This window comes from Gossypium hirsutum, chromosome D05, assembly GCF_007990345.1.
Source record: "Gossypium hirsutum isolate 1008001.06 chromosome D05, Gossypium_hirsutum_v2.1, whole genome shotgun sequence".
In the NCBI taxonomy this organism is placed as follows: Eukaryota; Viridiplantae; Streptophyta; class Magnoliopsida; order Malvales; family Malvaceae; genus Gossypium; species Gossypium hirsutum.
Window position 1 is genome coordinate 9,572,108 of NC_053441.1, and position 23,211 is coordinate 9,595,318.

The 23,211-nt window shown below is 33.8% G+C and overlaps 1 protein-coding gene across 4 annotated transcripts in view; it reads left to right on the plus strand.

The window, feature by feature from the left end:
• LOC107906337 (twinkle homolog protein, chloroplastic/mitochondrial) overlaps nt 1-22,791 on the plus strand; it is a 29,760-nt gene extending 6,969 nt beyond the window's left edge. For 3 of the 4 annotated variants that reach the window (XM_041093590.1, XM_041093591.1, XM_041093592.1), the window contains 12 exons: nt 17,724-17,771; nt 17,854-17,939; nt 18,091-18,151; nt 19,027-19,209; nt 19,355-19,486; nt 19,634-19,695; nt 20,482-20,565; nt 20,823-20,954; nt 21,330-21,426; nt 21,495-21,629; nt 21,700-21,767; nt 22,326-22,791. In XM_041093590.1, coding sequence (XP_040949524.1) covers nt 17,724-17,771; nt 17,854-17,939; nt 18,091-18,151; nt 19,027-19,209; nt 19,355-19,486; nt 19,634-19,695; nt 20,482-20,565; nt 20,823-20,954; nt 21,330-21,426; nt 21,495-21,629; nt 21,700-21,767; nt 22,326-22,371 — 1,134 coding nt within the window. In that variant the 3' untranslated portion in view covers nt 22,372-22,791. Of the gene's footprint in view, nt 1-10,082; nt 10,542-10,740; nt 10,875-11,931; nt 11,988-12,077; nt 12,136-12,224; nt 12,336-13,251; nt 13,336-15,233; nt 15,315-15,520; nt 15,587-15,668; nt 15,786-17,723; nt 17,772-17,853; nt 17,940-18,090; nt 18,152-19,026; nt 19,210-19,354; nt 19,487-19,633; nt 19,696-20,481; nt 20,566-20,822; nt 20,955-21,329; nt 21,427-21,494; nt 21,630-21,699; nt 21,768-22,325 lie in introns of those variants that run through there. The other variant, XM_016833307.2, reaches the window with a different exon arrangement.
• The last annotated feature ends 420 nt before the right edge of the window (nt 22,792-23,211 follow it).

The following is a 23,211-nucleotide window of genomic DNA, read 5'->3' on the forward strand; positions in this document are numbered from 1 at the left end:
ACTACTTTAGGAAACTCTAAGTTAGGAAAGATACTAAATAGGAGATATGATCCCTTAAAATAAGGGATTTTAATAAAGAAAATATCTACAAAATATTCCTAAAATATTTACAGAATATTCCTACACTCCCCCTCAAGCTGGAGAATATACATTGTATAATCCCAGCTTGAATAGGAATTTATTGAACACAGGTTTTGGCAAAGCCTTGGTAAGAATGTCTGCAATCTGTCCTTCTGAAGGAATGTAAGAAAGAGTGGCTGTCTTTTTGTTGACTTGATCAGCAATAAAATGCCTATCAATTTCAACATGCTTTGTTCGGTCATGTTGAACTGGGTTCTTGGCAATCTGAATGGCAGATTGATTATCACACAAAACTTCAAAGTGATCCTCCTGATTTGTGCCAAGTTCTTTTAGTAATTTAAGTAGCCAAATTCCTTCGCATATCCCAAAGCTAGTGCTCTAAATTCAGCTTCAGCACTACTTCTTGAAACAACAGATTTTTTCTTACTTCTCCAAGTTGTAAGGTTACCCCAAACAAAAGTGCAGTACCCACTAGTGGATCTTCTTTCAGTGAGATCTCCAGCCCAACTAGAGTCTGTAAAAATCTTAACAGTTCTGTCTTGTGTCTTCTTAAACATTAAGCCGTGTCCTGGAGTTTTCTTCAAGTACTTGAGAATTCTATTTGCTGCTGCCATATGCTCTTCAGTAGGATTAGTCATGTGTTGACTTATCACATTTACGGGAAAAGCTATATCTGGCCTTGTCAAGGATAAGTAGATTAGTTTCCCAACTAACCTTTGAAATTTCTCTCTGTCTACTAAGGACTCATCTTCTTTATTGAATCTCAAGTTTGCCTCCATTGGTGTATCAGCCGGCTTACAGCCAAGAAAACCAGTTTCTTTGAGTAAATCAAGTACATACTTTCTCTGGTTGATCACAAGTCCTTCTTTTGATCTTGCCACCTCCATTCCTAGGAAATACCTTAGCTTTCCCAAGTCCTTGGTTTCGAATTCCCTGTTTAACAACTTCTTCAAATTTCTAATTTCTTCCTCATCATCTCCAGTAAGAATGATGTCATCCACATACACAATTAGGATAGCTTTCTTATTTGTAGAAGTTACCTTGATGAAAAGCGTATGATCGGCAAGGGACTGCTTGTAGCCATTTTGAAGAATGACTTTAGTGAACCTCTCGAACCAAGCTCTGGGTGATTGTTTTAACCCGTATAGAGACTTGTTGAGCTTGCAAACCTTGTTGCTACCTTCAATAGACTTTGAGCCAGGTGGCAATTGCATATAGACTTCTTCCTCAAGCTTGCCATTAAGAAATGCGTTTTTTACATCAAGTTGGTGTAATTTCCAATCGCAATTTACAGCCAAACTTAGGAGTACTCGAATAGTGTTAAGCTTTGCCACAGGTGCAAAAGTTTCTGTGAAGTCTATCCCATATGTTTGCGTGAAACCTCTGGCCACTAGTCTAGCTTTGTATCGTTGGATACTGCCATTGGAGTTATACTTTACAGCAAAGATCCATTTACAGCCGACAGCCTTTTTTCCTTGAGGAAGGTCTGTAATGGTAAGTAGCATTTTTCTCTAGTGCACAAATTTCCTCTTCAACAGCCCTTCTCCATTTTGGATCCTTTAGAGCTTCAGCTATGCTTGTGGGAACCTGTTCTTTATCCAAAGTTGCTGTAAATGCTTGAAAAGACGGCATCAATGAATTATAACCAGTAAATTTTTCAATAGGATGCTTGGTGCACTGTCTAACCCCTTTTCTAATAGCAATAGGAAAGTCATCTAGAGTAGTGGACTTACTGATTTCTTCTTCCATTTCGGCAGTTGGACCCAAATCCAATTCTCGGCAAGAATCAGATTGCAAAACAGTCTCAGAGATATGTCTTCTTTTTCTTGTGTAGACACGAAGCTGTTTGGGTGATGGTGTTTTTTGAAGACTGTCAATTGGAGTAGGTGTATTTTCAGGAAGAGTGTTTAAAGTGGGTGTAGGTGAATTAGTCATAGGTACTACAGGAGAATCAATGGGAGCATTCACAGGTGACAGATCTGCAGGTAATGGCGAACAAGATGGCAATTCTGAAGGTTGAGAATGAAGATTAGAAGGAGATACCTGTTGTGGCTGAAAATCACTCCATGTTTCCCCCTGAATTTCAGCCTGAGTGAAATAGGAATCCTGCTCATAAAATGTTATATCCATAGTGGTGAAAAATCGTTTAGAAGGAGGATGATAGCATTTATAACCCTTCTTAAGTGAAGAATACCCAACCAATACACATTTTAAAGACTTAGGATCTAACTTGGACTTATTAGGAGCAATATTTTGGATAAAAACAGTGCATCCAAAAATTTTAAGTGGCAGAATGGAGGAGATAGGCTTAAAATGAGGAAAGTGCTGCAAAAATATAGATTGAGGCGTTTGAAATTTTAAAACCTTACTAGGCATCCGGTTGATTAAATATGTGGCAGTTAATAAGGCTTCCCCCACAAATATTTAGGAACATTAGTGGTAAATAGAAGAGAACGAGTAACTTCAAGAAGGTGTCTATTTTTTCTTTCGGCAACGCCGTTTTGCTGTGGGGTTCCAACACAAGAACTAATCTGAACTATGCCCTTTTCCTTAAAAAAATCACCTAAAGACCTAGCAAAAAATTCACTGCCATTATCAGATTTAAAGAGCTGGATTTTAGACCCAAATTGAGTGAGAACCATGTTATAAAATTGCACAAAAACACTAGCAGTTTCAGATTTATCTTTCAGCAAATAAGTCCAAGTTATCCTACTGTGATCATCAATAAAAGTGATAAACCACTTACAATTATCAGCATTCTTCACCCGAGAAGGGCCCCAAATATCACTATGGATCAAAGCAAAAGGGTAAGAAGGCTTGTATGTAGAAGGAAAATAAGATGATTTAGTATGTTTGGCAAGAGAGCAAACTTTGCAAGAAAAAGAATTAGGCCTTTTATTAATGAATAGAGCAGGAAACAATTTTGCAAGGTATTGGAAACTAGGATGGCCTAAACGAAAGTGCCATAACATAACAGTATCAACTTTTCCTAAAGCGGTAAATGACTTGGAGATCTCGATTTTAGGAGAGGTAGGGAGGATGTAGAGACCATTATGCAAGCTGGCCTTACCAATCATCTTCTTCGAGTTCAGTGCCTGCAAAGTACAATCACGATCATTAAAAATTACAGAGCAGTGCAAGTCTGTGGACAATTTACTAACAGAGATGAGATTGCACGCCAGATTTGGTACAAAGAGAACATTTTTAAGTGCAATCTGTTCATTGAGAATAACAGTGCCATGTCCCTCTATTTTGCACAAGGTACCATCAGCCGTTTTGACAGCTTTACCAAAGGTATGGAAAAAATTGTGAAACAATGCCTTGTTACCAGTCATATGATCCGTAGCACCAGAATCGAGGATCCAATTAGGAGTCAACTGGGAGGAGAAAAATGCAGTAGAAGAAAGGTTACCTTCTGGATCTTTTATGACCAGATTACCTTCACAAGACCCTTCAAGAAAATTGTTGCCATTCAATCGATGGCAGGTGATAGTCAGACCAGACGAATCTGATGGAGCATCGGAACCAGAAAAATTTTCTGGATTTGAAGTAATCTCCGAAGTAGGAGAAGGAGTTTCGGACATGGTCTAGGTTGAAAAAGAAATCGTAACCTAAGCTGATACCATGTAGAAATCAGAGTATTTTTTATACTAAATAGAACATAAATCAGAGTTTTTATATACAACCTATGACACTACTTTAGGAAACTCTAAGTTAGGAAAGAGACTAAATAGGAGATATGATCCCTTAAAATAAGGGATTTTAATAAAGAAAATATCTACAAAATATTCCTAAAATATTTACAGAATATTCCTACATATTACATTCACTAGATACTGCCAGCTGCCTTTACAACATTGACACTCTGTTTGGTAGAAAGGATGGAAAAAATCGAGGAAAAAAGTCTACTACAAAAATAGAGTTACAAAATAGCAAATGTTGTTATGAATATCAACCATCAGACTAAAAACAATTTTTGTTCTCCCTACTAAATAAAGTCTTATTGGTTAGCAATTGTAAGCTATTTGGAGTTAAATTCATAAGTAGGTGCTGTTTGTGAAGGCAATTTAATGTTTATAAAGTTTTGGGATTGAACAGCATTCTACCAGCTGAAGTGTATTATTAATGCTGTACTAGTCCGGTCTCTACATGGTTCCTCTTTTGTACCTGTATTAGAACCTTGCTTTCTTTAAACGTCGTCAAACATGTAATATATTTGGCTGTATGATGATGAAAGTATTTATGACATACGGTTCTGTTTCTCCTACTTTTGTTGAGGATCACTAAAGAAAATAGGAGATGGTTAGTGAGTGTGAAGTATAAAGTATTTATAACATTATTATTTTCATCGATATGCAAGTATAAACGTCATTCTAATGTTTCATTCATGTGTTTTGAAATCTAGGACACAAAGTATCGATACCTGTGGAACTGCAAAGAGTACTTTAAAAAGGTTTGCTGGGGTTTATTTTTTGGAGCTTCCTTGTAATGTCTTCATGAACATGGCTCTAGGTTTTGATATGCATATATTGTAGGCATCTCGCATTATACTTGCCACTGATGGAGATCTACCTGGTCAAGCCCTAGCTGAAGAGCTTGCACGTCGCCTTGGAAGAGAAAGGTTTAAATGATTTTGTTGTAGTGCTGAATATATTGAAAACTTATCTTTTTTTCTGTTCCTTTATTATTGTTGTTATCTGTGCTTATTTAAAAGAAAAAAAACTATGCTTTAACTGCATTTCAGCATAAATATTTGCCTTCTGTGGGTGACAGATGCTGGAGAGTTAAATGGCCGAAGAAAAATGACGTGGGTCATTTTAAGGATGCAAATGAGGTGATACACATTTATCTTTATACCTAGTTGTTGACTAATTTTAAAATAAAAGTTTTTTATCTTTAATTTAATGTCAGTCAGAATGATTTGAAGATTACTTGTCATTTCTAGTAAACTGAACATTAGTTGATATTAAAAGTTGAGGATGTGGTACAAAAAGTTATGCTTCCTTAACAAGGGCAACGATTCATAGAGTTCACATCTAGGGTTGATTGGATCATATAATCAAAAGCAACAATGCTGGGAATTTTCTTGTACTGAACTACATCTCAATAGCAACAGCACATTGACTTGAGTATATACTTCTAGCAGTCTTAATCTTAAACAGTTAGACTCCTATTCTGATTAGGATTTTGATAAATACTTGGGCTTGAGTAGAAAACTAGCAAACATAACTATCAAAACCAAACTTTCTAGATGCAAATTCTGAAATTTCCTGCTAACCAGAATATTAGAAATACACTCTTGACACTTAAAACTAAGAACCAGAAGAATAAAATAACAACGTAAAATTTTAACTCAAATGCACTTAATATGAGACCCAAAAGCTTTAGTCAGGTACCCAAAACTTCTTATGACTTCAAAATTGAGTTTTGAACATTTGAAGCAACCTTTGAGTGTTGACATGCCTTCGAAGCACCTTTGAGGCTACCAAGTTGCAGATAAAATTTTATTCCAATATCAGATGTTCTCACTGACAGGCTCTTAATTGTGATTACAGGTTCGTATGTATTTGGGACCCAGCGTTCTTAAGGACATAATTGATAATGCCGAATTATATCCCATTCGAGGGTTATTCAACTTTAGTAGTTTCTTTGATGAAATTGACCAATATTATCATCAAAATGTTGTGTATGAATTTGGTGGAGATACGACCTACCAGAGCTCGGGAGAGAAGCGTTAGTATCGTACAATAACAACCATGGAAAATGTGTGCACTTATTTTATAACTCTAAAATATGGAGTTATTTCTAGCACTTTTTACCATGTAAACTACGTAAATTCTGGGTTGTTGATGACACGTTTTGGTAGTTTTTATCTGTAATATAAATTTAATATTATGAAAATGTGTTATTTTAAATGGACTCATTGCGAAAAGACAGCAGGAAGTCAAGTGCTGGGTTGATATGTTCTCTCTGGAAGCCCCAAAAATATTTATTGGGCTTTGGAATCCATTTGGGCTCAACTCTAAAGGAAAATAACACCTTGGACAGCCTACTAAGGAGATGGAGGCTCAAACCATCCACAAGGTGGCCCAAGCCGTCCATCCAAAGGTAAATTAGTTCACAAGACCCTTTCTTCAGTCACGACAACTACCAGTGGAGGGGGACGGCATCTTCCTCCTTCAAAAAAAACAAATTCATCCACTCTTCTTCCACTACTCAAGGGTCGGCCACACAAGTGAGATTTTCAAGGGATTCCCATGTTATTTTTAGCATGGGATGTTGGGGCTACTCCACTATAAATAGGGCATCCATCCCTCATTCATCCCATATCTGGATTTTCTTCCCACTTCTTGAGCACTACACCTGAGAGAAGAAACATAAGTTTTAGAGAAGCAAAGCAGTAAGGTTTTGAGAGTTGTCAGAATCCGCATTGAGAGAAATTTTTTGCAACGGAGCAAAGGAGGAGCAACACTAGTCAAAGAAGTCAACAATATCGGCTTCTAATTTGTTTCTTCTACTCTTTTACTTTTGTAGAAGTAGTGCAATTTATTCTTTTGCTTTCAATTCAATGTTTATGGCTTAATTTTGTGGAAGTTAAGTTAATTGTAATTTCTTGATTTATTTTGTTTATATTTTGTTAATGTTGTTCTGGGCATTGCTTTGTTTACCAATTCAAATAAAACCATGCTCAGTGCGAAAAACATTTGAGCTAATTATTTAATATAATTAGGGGACACAATATTTAAATAGTGAATGTTTGATTTCTCAGAAATTAAATTAGTAATGGCATTTAACAATATTGTTACAACTTGATCATATAAATATGCTAAAGAGAATGTTGAAAATTTTGATTTTATCACTTTTGATTCTGGGTTAATAAATAATCAATTTGTCAATGGATTGACGTAACATTACTAACAATGGTTTTAATATTTTTAAATTAAGGGAAAGTAATTAATCTTGCTCATTCCTGTAATATTAATTTAATCTTGTGCTTTGTTGATTTGTATTTCATTTCTCATTGTGCATTTAGGGTTTTTAAATTAGGTAAATTATTTACTGAATTCATTTTTATTTATTTCCATCCCCAACTTGTTATTTAATAATTTAATTTTTTTTTCTTTCATAGACAATGTCTATGGAGACTGTACTCGTTACTCACTAATGATGATTGTATATATTTGTACATCATTCAATTAATTTTGTGATATAATTCAAATCACCAACCAAGGCATATATAGCCTTTACTTTGTAATTGTGGTACCACTTGGCCTAACCGTTCATGACTCTCCACGGAGGTTGTGGACAAAACCCCAACACATAGACAATTTTTTTTCTTGAGTGGTTTGTTGGCTCCCAAGCGGATGATAGTTCAAAAACGTTTCCGAAGAGAGAGTTCGACCTCCCCTCAACACATTCCCATAGCCGAGAGAAAGTAACTCCTAAAGGAATGTTTCATTCTTAAGAAAATATATTTTAGCATACTTGTTGCGGGAATCATTCTCCCACCAATTAAATTTCTAGGAAAGTGACTACTTTTTATCATTTTAAACTTTATAAATTTACTTATTTTAATTAAATAAATAATTTGATCTAAAATTTTTTAAGGAAAAACAAATTGATCTAATAAATTAATTGAATTCAAACTAATTTGCTATATTTTCAATAACACCCAAAATTGTTGATATCTCAATCAAAGTTACAATAAATAATTTTCAATATTAGTATTGTCAAATAGACAAAGCAAAAAAATTTATCTAACCTCTCAAATTCAAAATTGAGTAAATTAACACCTCCCAAATAAAAAATAGAACAATATAATCAGTGCCATTTTTTAGGGTGAGCAAGTTATAACCATAAGAAACACGATAACAATTTTACGTGGCAAAAAAAATAAAAAATGAAAACTTATTTTAACATGTCCCCTTCATATTTCTCCATATAATTTCAATTTAAAATCTTACTCTAAACATGGTGGACACTTACACACTGTTTCATTAGAACAGCCATTTCCCCTTATTCTTGGATCAACAATGAAGCTTGAATTTGATTCAGCAATGAATTATTCAACAAAATCCTATTTCTTTCCTATTTTTCAAATTTACCAAATCATCATTCAATGGAATGTACTAAGAACAGTTTATTCATCAATGGAAGTAATACCAACATTTTGCTTTACACAATTTCACCCTATATCTTGTTAATTTTACTCATCATTTTCTTCTTCCTTCCTTGCATCAATTTTTTGAATTTGAAAAATAAAACTAGAATCGAATTCTGTTGCCTCTTATTTTTATTTTTAATTTAACACATCATTCTTTTCTCCTCTCCATCAATTTTCAAAAAATAAAATAAAAAATCCATTCCAACAGTAGATATGTAAAATGAAATTAGAGAGGGAGTTTTCTTACTCATTTTTTAATAGATAACTTAAAAACAAGGGGGAACACAAGAAAATGAGAAAATAGTTTTAATATGAGGCATTTGTCGCAATTGAAATGATGGATAAGTGTCACTGATGGTTAACTATTGTAATTGGATTTGAATCATGGAAAGGATTAAATGGAGAAAATGAGTCGTTAAAATAGAGATAAAATAGTTTGGGGAGAAAAATAGATAAGAGAAAAAAAATCCAATTAAAACAATGGTAGAAGTCACTATAATTAAGATGGAAAAAAAAGAATTAAATGATGATTTTGGTTTTGATGAGCACCCACATAATTTAGGATAAGTCATCACCGGAGGCAATAGAGTTTGTTGTCAGAATCTGAAAATTATAATAGTGAGAGGAAACAATAGTTCAAAATGAATTAAAAAATTAAACAAAATAGATACAAGATAACATCTAATAATTATTACCTTAAATAATGTTCAATAGGTATTAATATTGTATATTAACACGAAGATAAATAATATGCTTTTATATAATTTTTATCAATATATTTATATAATTAATATTGAAAATAAATAATTAACAATATATAAATTATTTTGTTAATTATATTTTATTATTAGTAATGATTTAATTTAATGTAAAATGTAATATAATATAATATAAATATTTTAACAATGTATTAATAATATATAAAATATTTGTTATTTCTAAGGGTAAAATTATCATTTGTGATCTATTACTTATCTATTCTTTATTATTATTCTATCCTATCAAATAATATAATAATATTATTAGTTTATTTTACTCCTTTATTCTATTTTTACCGAATAGCTATTCAATGAATCAAATTACATAATTCTATTATTTCTCTAATTTATTCCAGCCATCTAATTAATAGCTTATTCTATTCCAGCCAACTGCATGACATTCATACTGACTGAGGATACAAAAAACAAAAAACATTAGCGCAATGTTTTGTAGGTAGTTGAAATGGTAGGAAATTTTCATTTGTAAACCTGTCTAACTAAATGTTTAGTTTTACATATTGTTATGTGATCCTTGAACATAAGAATATTTGTCACTAGGGATACTGAGATTAAGTTTTGGGGTTCTAATAAAATTTTCAAAAATTTTAGTAGTTTAATGAATTTTAGTAGTTTTGGGATTTAATATTGTTATGCCTACTTTTTGTCTCACGCTACAGTATTGCTACAGTATCTAATCTCACCGCTACCGCTGTTTTTCCACTAACACAGGTAAATGCACCGTCCATCCGAACTCACCCTTAGTCTTTTGTTGAGGTTTGATTAAAAGGCGATGGGTGGTGGGTAAATAAGTTAGCGGGGTAAGAATGTAATTTACGTTTTACTATTTTGTTGAAATAATATTTTAAAATTAAATTACATGAAGGAATAGGAATTTGACCGTTGGAAATAAGGTTTTTTTTTTCTTTTGCCACAAATGAGGATTTTTAGATGGAAAACGTCTTATTTAATGTCTTTTATTGCTTAGTTTTGAAAATGAGAAGACTAAATTATTCTAATATTTGGAGAGAGGGATTAATTTGTTCAAATTTGGAAATGAGAGGGACAGAAGAAATTGTTTTTAGGGTATAGATACTCAAATATTATCCGTACGAGTAATAGTAACCGATAAAAGAACGCCCCTAATCCTAAGAAAAGAACAAGAACCCCTAAACACTTACTGGAAGAGGGAAAAACAGGCAGGCAGCCAAGCAAGCATGCGAATGTTTGTGTAAACATATAGAAAATATATCACACACACTGAGTGATGCTGCGTCTTCCTTCCCACAATCAACGCTTCCATCTCCTCCTTCGCAATCTCTCTTCATTTGCCTCCAAAACTACCATTTTCATGACCTCCAAACACTTCCTCCCTTCCCCATTGCTGCCTCAAACCCTTTCTCCTAAACACTTCTCCACCCCCTCTAAACGCCTCCTTCCCTCTCTTTCTTCCAAACCCATCCCCCAAAACCATTCTTTCTCGCTCAGGACTAATGGGTTTTATTCTCTTCCTTCTCCCAGTGATTCTTCTCCCTCTCCAGGTATTTTTTATTTTCTGTAAATACAGGGAAAAAAGGTTGTTGCTTCGTTGTTTATTCAGTTCTTTTTCTATTTTTTTTCTTGAAAAAGCCAAATAAGAGAAGATGTATTTATGTGTTTATGCGTGCTGACACTTACATAGGTGCATTCAATTGTACTTATTGGAAGGCTTACCAGAATTCCTTTTTGTTTATCTCTAAGCTTATTCTCAAGACTTGGAAGACCAGCCCTCGGATACGCGTAGCTTGCAGATTTTGAATCATAAACTAAAGCAGCTTGGCATCGATATTACTAAGAGTGTTGCTGGGCGTGAAAACCGCTTAATGTGTCCCTCGGTATTTTCTTTTAACAATATTGTCAGCTTTGCTGCATTTCCACATTAGTTTGATTAAGTTTTGCCAATCTAATTGAGCTAGTTTGCTATTGCACAGTGCCACTTCTTGGTAGTTGTAATCCAGATGATAGGTCAGAGATACCAGACTATAAATGCCTTAATCAAAATCTTGCCTTTGATGGATATTTGATTGTTTTTAGAAAAGACGTGCTTAGAAACCAAGCAAAACATGCACATATTATGGTAAATTTGAATGTAAATAAAATTTTGGTAAATAGAGCTAATTGAATAGTCAAAACTATTGACAGACATTAGTGCACTTCAGCAACAGAAGTAATGGGCAGTTATGCCTTTCGACATGTAATGCTCCTTGAATATTCATAGATGGATGGATTCTTTCTTTTGAAAAGTTAAAGAAACTTTTTACTTAAATAGATGATATATTAGTCTTTCTGAAAATTCTGGAAGAAAACAAAGCATCTAAAACAAATTGCCGACCGGTTTGTTACACATGGAATTAGTCAGCTCAAGGAATTTCCTACTGGAATATATTATTGTGAACATAAATGAGTTCCCTGATAAACTAGAAGATAAAATAACTTCAAAGCTTTTTGGTATTTATTATTATGGTAGATGGTCTTTTAAACATCTTTTTACAAAAGAAAAATCTTTGCTACAAGTTAAAAAGGATAAACCTTTTAAACGGAAAGAAAAAGAATCTGTGATAATAAAAGAAGAAAAAGAAAAATAAAAAGAAAAAAAACAAGAAAAAAATCAGAAATAGACAATGTACCCATGATATATATACTGAAACAAGGTGATCAACTAATGTTAGAAACAATATTATTAATGCTGGCTGAAGAAAATAGAAGTAATTAAGAGATATGCCACTTTTTATATCCTGTCTCTCCAAGAAAATTTACAACCTACAGCCTTTTCCAACTTAGTAATTTGCCTAATCAAAATATGCTCCTGCATGAAAATCATTCAGATGGCTAAGTTTGTTTCAGGTGTTGTTTTTTGTTCTCTTTCTCTAAGTTGATATTCTTGTATGATAGTGCAATGGTGGTGAATCAGGGGAACTTAGCTTATCTCTTTTCATCAGCCTAGATGGGTATGCTACATCTTAATCTTTCTCTTTGAACTATTTCTTTTTAATTCTAGAGGGTCACCAAACCATAGTGTTGATATATCTAATTTATAGGTATTCAGCTTCATGGCTGTGTTTTCGAGCGAAATGTGGGTGGAAAGGCTACACAAAAGTAATTTGTTTCTACTTTGAGATTGATTTAGCAGTTTTTATGTGTCTATATGAAATATAAGTGTCTCTCTTATTGCCCTTTGGTTTTAGGCCGCTGCAGATGGCAAGCCATCAATTGAAAATCTCGGTCAAGTTAACAAATTTAAGGTCAAAAGGCAAATCACAGTGGAGAGTTTGCAATTAGAACCACTATGTAATCAGGTTGCTAATTTCTCCCTTTTCTATATTTTATTCACTGAGGTTATATTGATTTAGATGTCAGTAACGTGTTTGCTCCATCTTACATGCGGTTAGGCTTGTAGGATTTACTTTCAGCATTTAAGCCTGTTTATTCCTAGTGCAGAGTAATAGATTTTTTTTTTTTGGTGCTGTTGAGTTTATTCTTACAATTCCTTTATCAATACAAAATTTCCAATAGTTAGATGTACCTAAAATAACTAGTTTATTTTTCATTTTGTTTTTCTTAAATGCCTTTTGAGCTTTTCATGAAGAAACAAATTACTACAAATTTTACTTCAAACTACTTTGCTTACAGTATGAACCCCACGTCACATGTTTACTGCACATGTGAATTGCAGTTCTCAATCTAAAGACTATATTTCTGTTATGATTAAGCTGGTAAAAGACCTGTTAAACCTGTGTATCAACAACTCCTGCTATTGTCTTTTTTTTTTTGTTTCTAAAAACTGTGGTTGGTAAGATGAAGAGAAGAGTTGATATGATGCACCTAAGCCATAAACCCTCTACCCTATATAATCTCAAACAGAATTTGAGGAAGAAATAGGAAACATGGCTTTTGCCCTGTCATCGTTCACTTGACAAGTGTGATATTTTACAGTACTGCTTAAACATAAATTTGTGCAAATATGCCTACTAGTTCTGTGTTTGTTTTTGTCAAGCCGTCACTCTGTTGGAAGGTAGCGTGCTAGGCATCTGAATCTTCATTCTATCCATCAATTATCTGAAAAGCTGAATGTTTCTCAAAATCAGCATTCTTTCTTCTGGTTTAAGTTCCAATTTAGCGAATTGTGATTCTTTGACTGGGTTATCCATTTACAATTAATTGCTACAATGCATGAACCTTAGTTAATATATATATATTTTGCTCTTGTTTCAGCTCACTGCTTATTTCGCAGAGCGAATGATATCTTCAAAAACACTAAAGAGAAATGCTATAATGCAAAAAAGGAGTGGTGATGAGGTAATTATCAATCTTTTTTCTTGTAAGTATAAGCTTAGGGTGCTGACTACATGCAGTAAGTCTTAACTTGTAGCTTTCAGTGTGCTTTTGAGATAGATTCTGCGCAGGAAGTACTTTTGTTGCATACCCTATGATTGTCCCAAAGTCCAACCTTCTTTGGTAATATCAGGTTTACTTCTAAAAAAAAAGTACGATTTGAACACATTGATTGGTTTAAAATGGGTCAAATTTTGCTATCAGACCTTGTACTTTGTGTAAGTTGTGTATTTAATACCTGTCCTTTAATTTAATCAATTTTAGTCCCTGTACTTCTCGAATTTTGAAATTTTAGTCCTATCCCAATGGTAGCAATTAAATCTGTTTGGTTAAATTATGTCATTAGTCCCGTATTATGCGTGAACTTTTAGATTTAGTCCATGTTCACCAATTGGGTCATTCTTAGTGGCTATATTTTTTGAATTTCAAAATTTCACTCTTAATACAAATGATAGTCGTTAAATCTATTAACTGATTTTTTGTGAGTAATATTTGAAAATAACAAAAAAAAATGGCATTACACATGTGATAATATGTTTGACACATCAAAATTTAAAAATAATAGAACTTAGCCTAATGAGTTTAATTGCTATCCGACTAAAATTTTCAAGTTCTAAAAGTACAGGGATTGAAAATGACCAAATTAAAGTATAGGTACTAAATCTACAACTTACGCAAAGTACAGGGTCTAATAGCCGTATTTGACCATTAAAAAGAGTACTAGTGGTTAGGTTTCTTCTTCTTATAGCCTTTTGGCATCCTTCCTGCTTCAAGATCTCGAGAATAGGCCCCATGTTTTTTATTAACATTTAGATATTGATGAATGTTCGTTGTTATAAAGAGCGGTGAGAAGATATGATTCCAACTGATGCAGGAGGGATTTGGGGAAACGTTAAACTACTTAGATTTTATGGTCAGTTACGAGTAGAAATTGGGCATTATTGGGGTTTATTTAGGGATAATGCCATAATGGTTGAATTAGATTTGATTTGATTGAGGTTCAACAGAAAAATTTTTGGATTTGAAGACACAAAGTTGCTGGAAACTCTGGTAGCAACAGGAAGATCATGGGTTAGTTTCTGACTAGATGGGTTTGACTGGTGTGTATTCATATGTGAATATGGGATTATTGGGTAACCATTATGGTGAAATTATAAAAAGAAATATGATTTAGATTGCAGAGAAGGGAAAAACTAGTCTCGAAGAAGAGTTTCAGGTGCTACGAACTGCTACTTGCGAATAATGCTGCCAAACTGAGGGAGTAGTAGACAATGCTGCTGACCATCCATTTTGGTTAACCAAATAATTTAATACTTTATTAAACCAGAGCTTGATATTATTAAGAGAACACGGTTATTTATAACAATTGCTAGATTCATTCTTATACATCTCAAAACTATTGTTTTTTTGGAGACTAACTAGTACATAAGAAAATAACCAACTTGGACTCCTAAAAACCTAACTCCTAGAAGCTCCTAGCATAATCTATATACAAGAAAACTTCATTCCATGGTTCATGATTTGTGGAAATTATGGTTCTTTCTCTCTATATGGAAATAATTGGAATTACAAAGTGAAATCTAAATTTTTAATAGTGACATTATAAAGCAAATCTCCTTCTGTGGCAGCTACTGAAGGCTTTGGTATGTTGGCTGGTCTACCTTACCTTGTTAGTTGGGAGGGTGTATTTATTTTATTTTAAATAACTGTTTTTTCATATTAATAAGGTTAAGGTTTGAAGATTTCAAGGGTAATGTTTTAAGATTTCAAGGTTAATGTTTCAAATTTTGTTTCTTAATGTAATCAATGCAAAACAATTGCTATATTTTTTTTAGCTAATTACTCTTAAAATTTGTTGACAGATTGCTATTGCATTCACTTATTGGCGTAAAGGAGAACTTGTAAATTGCAAGTATCGGGATATAGCTAAGCGGTTTTGGCAGGTTCTTGTGAAATGTGTTCCCCTGTTTATATTGTTAATATAGTATGTTCACTTGGAATTTGAATTCATTATCCCATAGACATTTATATTGAACATCGTATGCTTTACTCTTGGAGCTTTCATGTAGTCTGGAGGGCACATTTTTTAGATCTTTATTTTGAAAATAATCTTTGATTAAAATCTTATTTTACTCTTCATCAATTACAGGAAAAGGATACTGAAAAGATACTTTATGGGCTGGATGACATAGCAGATGCAAGCGATATCATCATTGTAATTCTTCGTAACTCTCTGCAGAAGATTTATTCCAGTTCTATGTTTAGTTGATGCTTATTATTTCAGCTTGTTATCATAGGTTGAAGGTGAAATGGACAAGCTTGCAATGGAGGAAGCTGGCTTCTGTAATTGTGTCAGTGTCCCTGATGGTGCACCACCATCAGTTTCTGAAAAGGAGGTTCCAGGTGAAGAGCAGGTTTCATTTGAATTTAATACTCTATATTATTTAGCTTCTCTGAATAGCAGTATTACAAATTTGTGGTCAGCCATCATATACTAAGTAGATTTTCAACATTAATGTTTCAACTATGATATAGGGAGAATCCTCTCCAATGAAGATCCTTTTGTCTCTATCTCTCCTCATGCATGCATAGTTGCATACCATATAAGCAATTTTCCAATTTGAGATATGGAGTGGCATAGTCAGTTAGGTATTAATAAGAATCATTTACTTTTTGGCACATGAGAGTAAATGTGCATATTTTACTTGGTGGATTGCCATCTTACATCTCTTAAGCTAAATAGTATGTGATGAAATACGTTTTATGGATTGCTTGTCTGTGATAAAATAAGTTTTATGGGTTGCTTGTTATGTTCTGCTTACATCTCTTAAGGTAATAGTATGTGATGAAATACGTTTTATGGATTGCTTGTCTATGATAAAGTAAGTTTTATGGGTTGCTTGTTATGTTTTGTTTATGGATAGTGTAGTTTATGGAGCTAGCAGTCCATTATTATTGTTGCAACTGTATTTGCTTAGTTTTTTTGGCTATATTATTTACTTAGTCAGTCTGGCCTCTAATAACGTGGTTAGTTAAACCAACAACTTCCTGCCTCAAGAGTTGAGAAATTCCTTTACTTGGAAATTCAATTGATAGCTGCTTGTGTATTCTTCAACAGCAAAGCAATTAATGATGCATGTGTCTAGGTCCAGCAGAATGCTTTAGATTAAAAGTTGGGGGTTTTGAGAAAGAGTAAAAATTTAATCCTAGACAAACACACAAACAAAACAATAGTTAGATCCTGTATCCAGAACATGTATCTCCTCATTTTTCTCACTCATTATCAAATTATAAAATTGTTCAATACTGAGCTCTGTTTATGTACCCACCCCTGGTTCATCTATAGGATAATCATGTTAGACCAACATGAGAATTGAAAAAATATGGTTAACTCATATTAACAAGAAATTACCAGCTAGATAACAACTTATATAAGTATAAACCTAAGATAGACTTAACCATGCTCAAATACTGAAAATCGTGTCTGAACCCTTGGATCTATGCATGAGTTCTAGCTCACAGTTGGGTGATAAAACCTGCTCTTCTGGGCTTTGTATTACATTCACTAGATACTGCCAGCTGCCTTTACAACATTGACACTCTGTTTGGTAGAAAGGATGGAAAAAATCGAGGAAAAAAGTCTACTACAAAAATAGAGTTACAAAATAGCAGATGTTGTTATGAATATCAACCATCAGACTAAAAACAATTTTTGTTCTCCCTACTAAATAAAGCCTAATTGGTTAGCAATTGTAAGCTATTTGGAGTTAAATTCATAAGTAGGTGCTGTTTGTGAAGGCAATTTAATGTTTATAAAGTTTTGGGATTGAACAGCATTCTACCAGCTGAAGTGTATTATTAATGCTGTACTAGTCCGGTCTCTACATGGTTCCTCTTTTGCACCTGCATTAGAACGTTGCTTTCTTTAAACTTCGTCAAACATGTAATATATTTGGCTTTATGATGATGAAAGTATTTATGACATACGGTTCTGTTTCTCCTACTTTTGTTGAGGATCACTAAAGAAAATAGGAGATGGTTAGTAGTGTGAAGTGGCACAGTAAACTAGAATGCGCTGTTCTGAATTTAGAAAATTACTGTTTGAATAAAATTTCTTTTGTTTACAATATTTTGTAAATTTGCAATAACAATGTCGATAATGATGCATGATCTGGCCTTGGTTTTTCTTCCATCACTTTCCCTCTGTCCTAAATGAAGGTTCATTTAAGTCAAAACGAATGGCATGAGAAAATTTTTGCCATTTTGGACGATATGGTATAACATTATTATTTTCATCGATATGCAAGTATAAACGTCATTCTAATGTTTCATTCATGTGTTTTGAAATCTAGGACACAAAGTATCAATACCTGTGGAACTGCAAAGAGTACTTTAAAAAGGTTTGCTGGGGTTTATTTTTTGGAGCTTCCTTGTAATGTCTTCATGAACATGGCTCTAGGTTTTGATATGCATATATTGTAGGCATCTCGCATTATACTTGCCACTGATGGAGATCTACCTGGTCAAGCCCTAGCTGAAGAGCTTGCACGTCGCCTTGGAAGAGAGAGGTTTAAATGATTTTGTTGTGGTGCTGAATATATTCAAAACTTATCTTTTTTTCTGTTCCTTTATTATTGTTGTTATCTGTGCTTATTTAAAAGAAAAAAACTATGCTTTAACTGCATTTCAGCATAAATGTTTGCCTTCTGTGGGTGACAGATGCTGGAGAGTTAAATGGCCGAAGAAAAATGACTTGGGTCATTTTAAGGATGCAAATGAGGTGATACACATTTATCTTTATACCTAGTTGTTGACTAATTTTAAAATAAAAGTTTTTTTGTCTTTAATTTAATGTCAGTCAGAATGATTTGAAGATTACTTGTCGTTTCTAGTAAACTGAACATTAGTTGATATTAAAAGTTGAGGATGTGGTACAAAAAGTTATGCTTCCTTAACAAGGGCAACGATTCTTAGAGTTCACATCTAGGGTTGATTGGATCATACAATCAAAAGCAACAATGCTGGGAATTTTCTTGTATTGAACTACATCTCAATAGCAACAGCATATTGACTTTAGTATATACTTCTAGTAGTCTTAGGGTGGGTTTGGATGGGCGATTGGGTGCGGTGCAGTGCGTTTAGCTTACTTTTTGTCTCACGCTACAGTATCGCTACAGTATCTAATCTCACCGCCACCGCTATTTTTACACTAACCGCAGGTAAACGTACCGCCTATCCAAACTCACTCTTAATCTTAAACAGTTAGACTCCTATTCTGATTAGGATTTTGATAAATACTTGGACTTGAGTAGAAAACTAGCAAACGTAACTATCAAAACCAAACTTTCTAGATGCAAATTCTGAAATTTCCTGCTAACCAGAATATTAGAAATACACTCTTGACACTTAAAACTAAGAACCAGAAGAATAAAATAACAACCTAAAATTTTAACTCAAATACACTTAATCTGAGACCTAAAAGCTTTAGTCAGGTACCCAAAACTTCCTATGACTTCCAAATTGAGTTTTGAACATTTGAAGCAACCTTTGAGTGCTGACATGCCTCCGAAGCACCATTGAGGCTACCAAGTTGCAGGTAAAATTTTATTCCAAAATCAGATGTTCTCACTGACAGGCTCTTAATTGTGATTACAGGTTCTTATGTATTTGGGACCCAGCGTTCTTAAGGACATAATTGATAATGCTGAGTTATATCCCATAAGTGGGTTATTCAACTTTAGTAGTTTCTTTGATGAAATTGACCAATATTATCATCGAACTCTTGGATATGAATTTGGTGTCTCAACTGGTTGGAGGGCGCTGGACAACCTATATAATGTAAGCTTGATCTGTTTTTTCTCCACCTTTATATTTTAGCTTAATGTGTTCTTTGTCTGTTTGTCCTTCTATATTGCCTATTGACTAGTGGTACAGATGATATATTATCCTTCTCAAGATCTTTCTTCTTCCTCACCTCTATCAGGTTGTGCCAGGAGAGCTGACAATAGTAACTGGTGTTCCCAACTCTGGGAAGAGTGAATGGATTGATGCTCTCTTATGTAATCTTAATGAAGGTGTTGGTTGGAAATTTGCTCTTTGCTCCATGGAGAACAAGGTCGGTCATCAAATTTCTTGTATACATCCGCAGTTTCAGTTTCACTGTTCTTGATTTTGCAACATATATGTGCAACTGTTGTAAAGGAATTACACACCCTTTTGACTTGTGTTAACCTTTACATTTCCCCATTTTTTGTCGATCAAGGTTCGGGATCATGCAAGGAAACTTTTAGAGAAATCCATAAAGAAACCGTTCTTTGGTGTAGGGTAAGTTTAGTTGGTTCGAGTTTCTATTATTAATTGTGTATCATTGTTAGATCTAGTAATTTTTTTTTCTTTATACCTGAAATTATTTGCAAACTTAATTTGTAAGAGCTTTTAGGTTGTATGGGGATGCTTAATAATTTTACTTCACTTCGCCCTTAAAATTGGCTATCTACAGGATATGTAAGAAAAATATTGAATAGATCTGAACTAATCACATAACTCATGTTTTTGGTCTGATGTGAGCGACTGTAAGATATCCTGGTTTTTGAGTATTTTAAAGCTGCATATTTTAGATAAGAATGATGATTGCCTAATTAGATTTACCCAAAGTTATGATGTAGAATAAGCATCCTAAGAACAACTCCCTCAAGAAATAATGTAAATTCTCAATTAAAATTCTCTAAAATCCAGTCATTCAAATCTCAATTATTTGAAAAGTCAGGTAACTGAATAATTCCTAAAATCAAGCCTGCTCAAACTATAATAACATAGGCGTTTATAACTAAACCCAAAATCTTATATAAAACATGAAACACCAAATATAAATCATGTAGGACAAGTAACCCACAATTGAGATATTCAGAAATCTCAATAATTTAATAATCAAAATCCACCCCAAATATTATAAATTTTCTTTAATTTGATTCCAAGAGATGATTTGGAAAATTATTGAATACCTGGAAATGAAACCGGTTTTTATATGCTTGCAACCGTGGTTTCTTTGAGGTACCTTGTTTCAATATTATAATCACCAATTGGTTCATTTGCTACTTTTGCTGACAATAGCTATGGAAGCAATGTGGAAAGAATGAGTGTAGAGGAACTAGAGAAAGGGAAGAAATGGCTGAATGACACATTTCAACTCATAAGGTAAGTTGAACACTTTAAATTATGCGGTTGTTGTTCTCTTAGTAAAATTTTGACAAATGATTGAGACTTAGTTTTTCGTTTTCTTTATTTCTAGTAAAATTATCTTTAATTTTTTGTGTGTTCTTTTTGGGGGGAGGTACTGAATTTACAGTTCAGTAAGGTTTGGAGGCTTTAAAAATGAGGCCTTGTATGCTCTGATGGTTGTGATTGCTCTCTTAATACTGCTTTCTAGATTTATCTCATTGGTTCTGGAATAGGTGCGAGAATGATTCTCTTCCAAGTATACAGTGGGTTCTTGAACTTGCAAGGGCAGCAGTTCTAAGGCATGGTGTTCAGGGTCTTGTAATTGATCCTTACAATGAACTAGATCATCAGCGCCCAGTTAGTCAGTGAGTACTTTCTACACCATGTTTTGCCTTATAGTTTGATGATGTGCTTTGAATTTCCCATGATTACATGTATATTGTTTATATGTTTTCTTTATATGCCAATGGCTAAACCAGCTTGACAGTTGATTAGTTCAGGGACATCTTTCCCCTCCTCAAAATTTGGAGCTTTGAGTATGTTGGTGTTTTTTTTTTGCTTAAAATCATATACTTTTATAGAATTGCTCACAAAGTGTGGTGGTTCTATCCTAGTGGGATTCATAAGCAGACTAACAAAGCTTCATAATTCTTCAAACCGTCTTTACTTTTTCCCTTTCTGAGTGTTCATTTGCTGGCTGTCTAAATATCCCATTTAATAATTTAATTTCTCCATAACAGGACTGAAACGGAGTATGTAAGCCAGATGCTTACGAAGATCAAGCGATTTGCTCAGCATCATTCTTGTCATGTCTGGTTTGTTGCACATCCAAGACAGGTTGGCCCCCCTGAGTTATCTTTTATTGATTGATATCTCTGTGTATTAATTTAGTGTTCGTCTATCAGTTGCACCACTGGATTGGGGCTCCTCCTAATCTCTATGACATAAGTGGAAGTGCACACTTCATAAACAAATGTGACAATGGAATTGTTATTCATCGAAATCGGGATCCTGAGGCTGGGCCTGTTGATCTAGTACAAGTGAGTATTGTCACAAGATTGTCTTTATAAGAAATCTTGTACTTTCTGTTACTGAAATATGCTTTTGCAGGTTTGTGTGCGGAAAGTTCGAAATAAGGTTGTAGGAAATATAGGCGATGCGTTCTTGTCTTATGATAGGTACATGACATGATACCATATTCATACTCCATTTCGTTTTTTCCGTCTTTGGTAAGGCTTTTATGTTTGTGATAAACAAACCAAACTTGATTAGAAACACTAAAGGGCTAACAGCTGTTGAGCATTCAGATCATTGTTGGACCAATGAATTTCCAGTACTTAACAACTTAACCTTTTGGAAGTGCTGCTCTACCACTAGCATATTCGAGGTTGATATGAAGCATGTATCTGTGATGTATTTGTTAATTTGAGAAACTTTTAGTGATATGGCATCATGAAAATAAGAGTGAGACCTTCGACCTCTCTTACTACATCACTGAATCATCATATATGTACTTCTTCCATCCCTGTCTAAATTCCAGTAGATAGGTGTTTTTTGTTTCAGGCACAAAAACATTGTTTATCAAACGTACCTGTTCCCTGATTGCTGAAGATAACATTAAATTGGCCTTGTTATAGGAAAAGAAACTAGCCTACTTGAATTCTTGTGGATCTCTTTGTTTTTTTTTTTATGTAATTATTTATTCAAAGTGGTCTTCTTTAAATTAACTTTGGCAGGGTGACGGGTGTATATAACGACATTGATGAATCACAGAAGAAGTGATAGGCCATGGTGATTGTTCAATTGTGGGCTTAAGAATTTTGTATAGTACGACTATGGATTATGCATCTGAAGTCTTCTTTCCTGGTGAAACGTGTACAACTAAAATGTTGCCACCAAGGAGCTGAAAGGCTTGTGAATATGTTGCAATGGTGGGCAGGAGGCAGCGGTAAGCAGACGGGAAAAGTTGTTGAGTCGGTTCTAACTGATATTACTGGGGTGTACGTTGATTTTCTTTATCAATAGAATTCAGGAATTTCTCTTGCTCATATCATTGCAACAGTAATTGTTTGGCAGTCCCTGTTTCTTTTACTACTATTTTTGAATGCTCCCTTGTAATTGGCAGAGATCATTCATGTCAAGCATGAGATGAAGTGATGAAGTTATGAAAAATTTCAATGCTGAGACTTTAAATATGATCAATCTAGGACTTGGTACTATGAAATTGTTTATCAATGTGTATGTTGCTTCAGCTTTAAAAGGCTTCTTTTGCAGTTTACATGCAAATCGTAAATAGTTTTACGTCAGAAATGAAAATGATTTATGTTTATTCATGTTATATATTTGCTTACAAAAATTTTCAAATGTCAATTTCTTTTTTTTGGTGGAAGTGTTGGACAACTATGACGGCTATTATTTGAGAGAAAAAAATGTCAATAAATCAAAACTTGATGGCTTAAAATAAAGATCTGATTTCAGTTTTATGACACTGACATCACTAATTCAGTATGGTGATGTAATAGGCATTCTTTGGTCCAATAAATGGAAAATCTCAGCATTTCGATTGAATAATTCTGTTTATTTATGGAATTCTTTTATACTGCTGAGAATGAACACAATAAA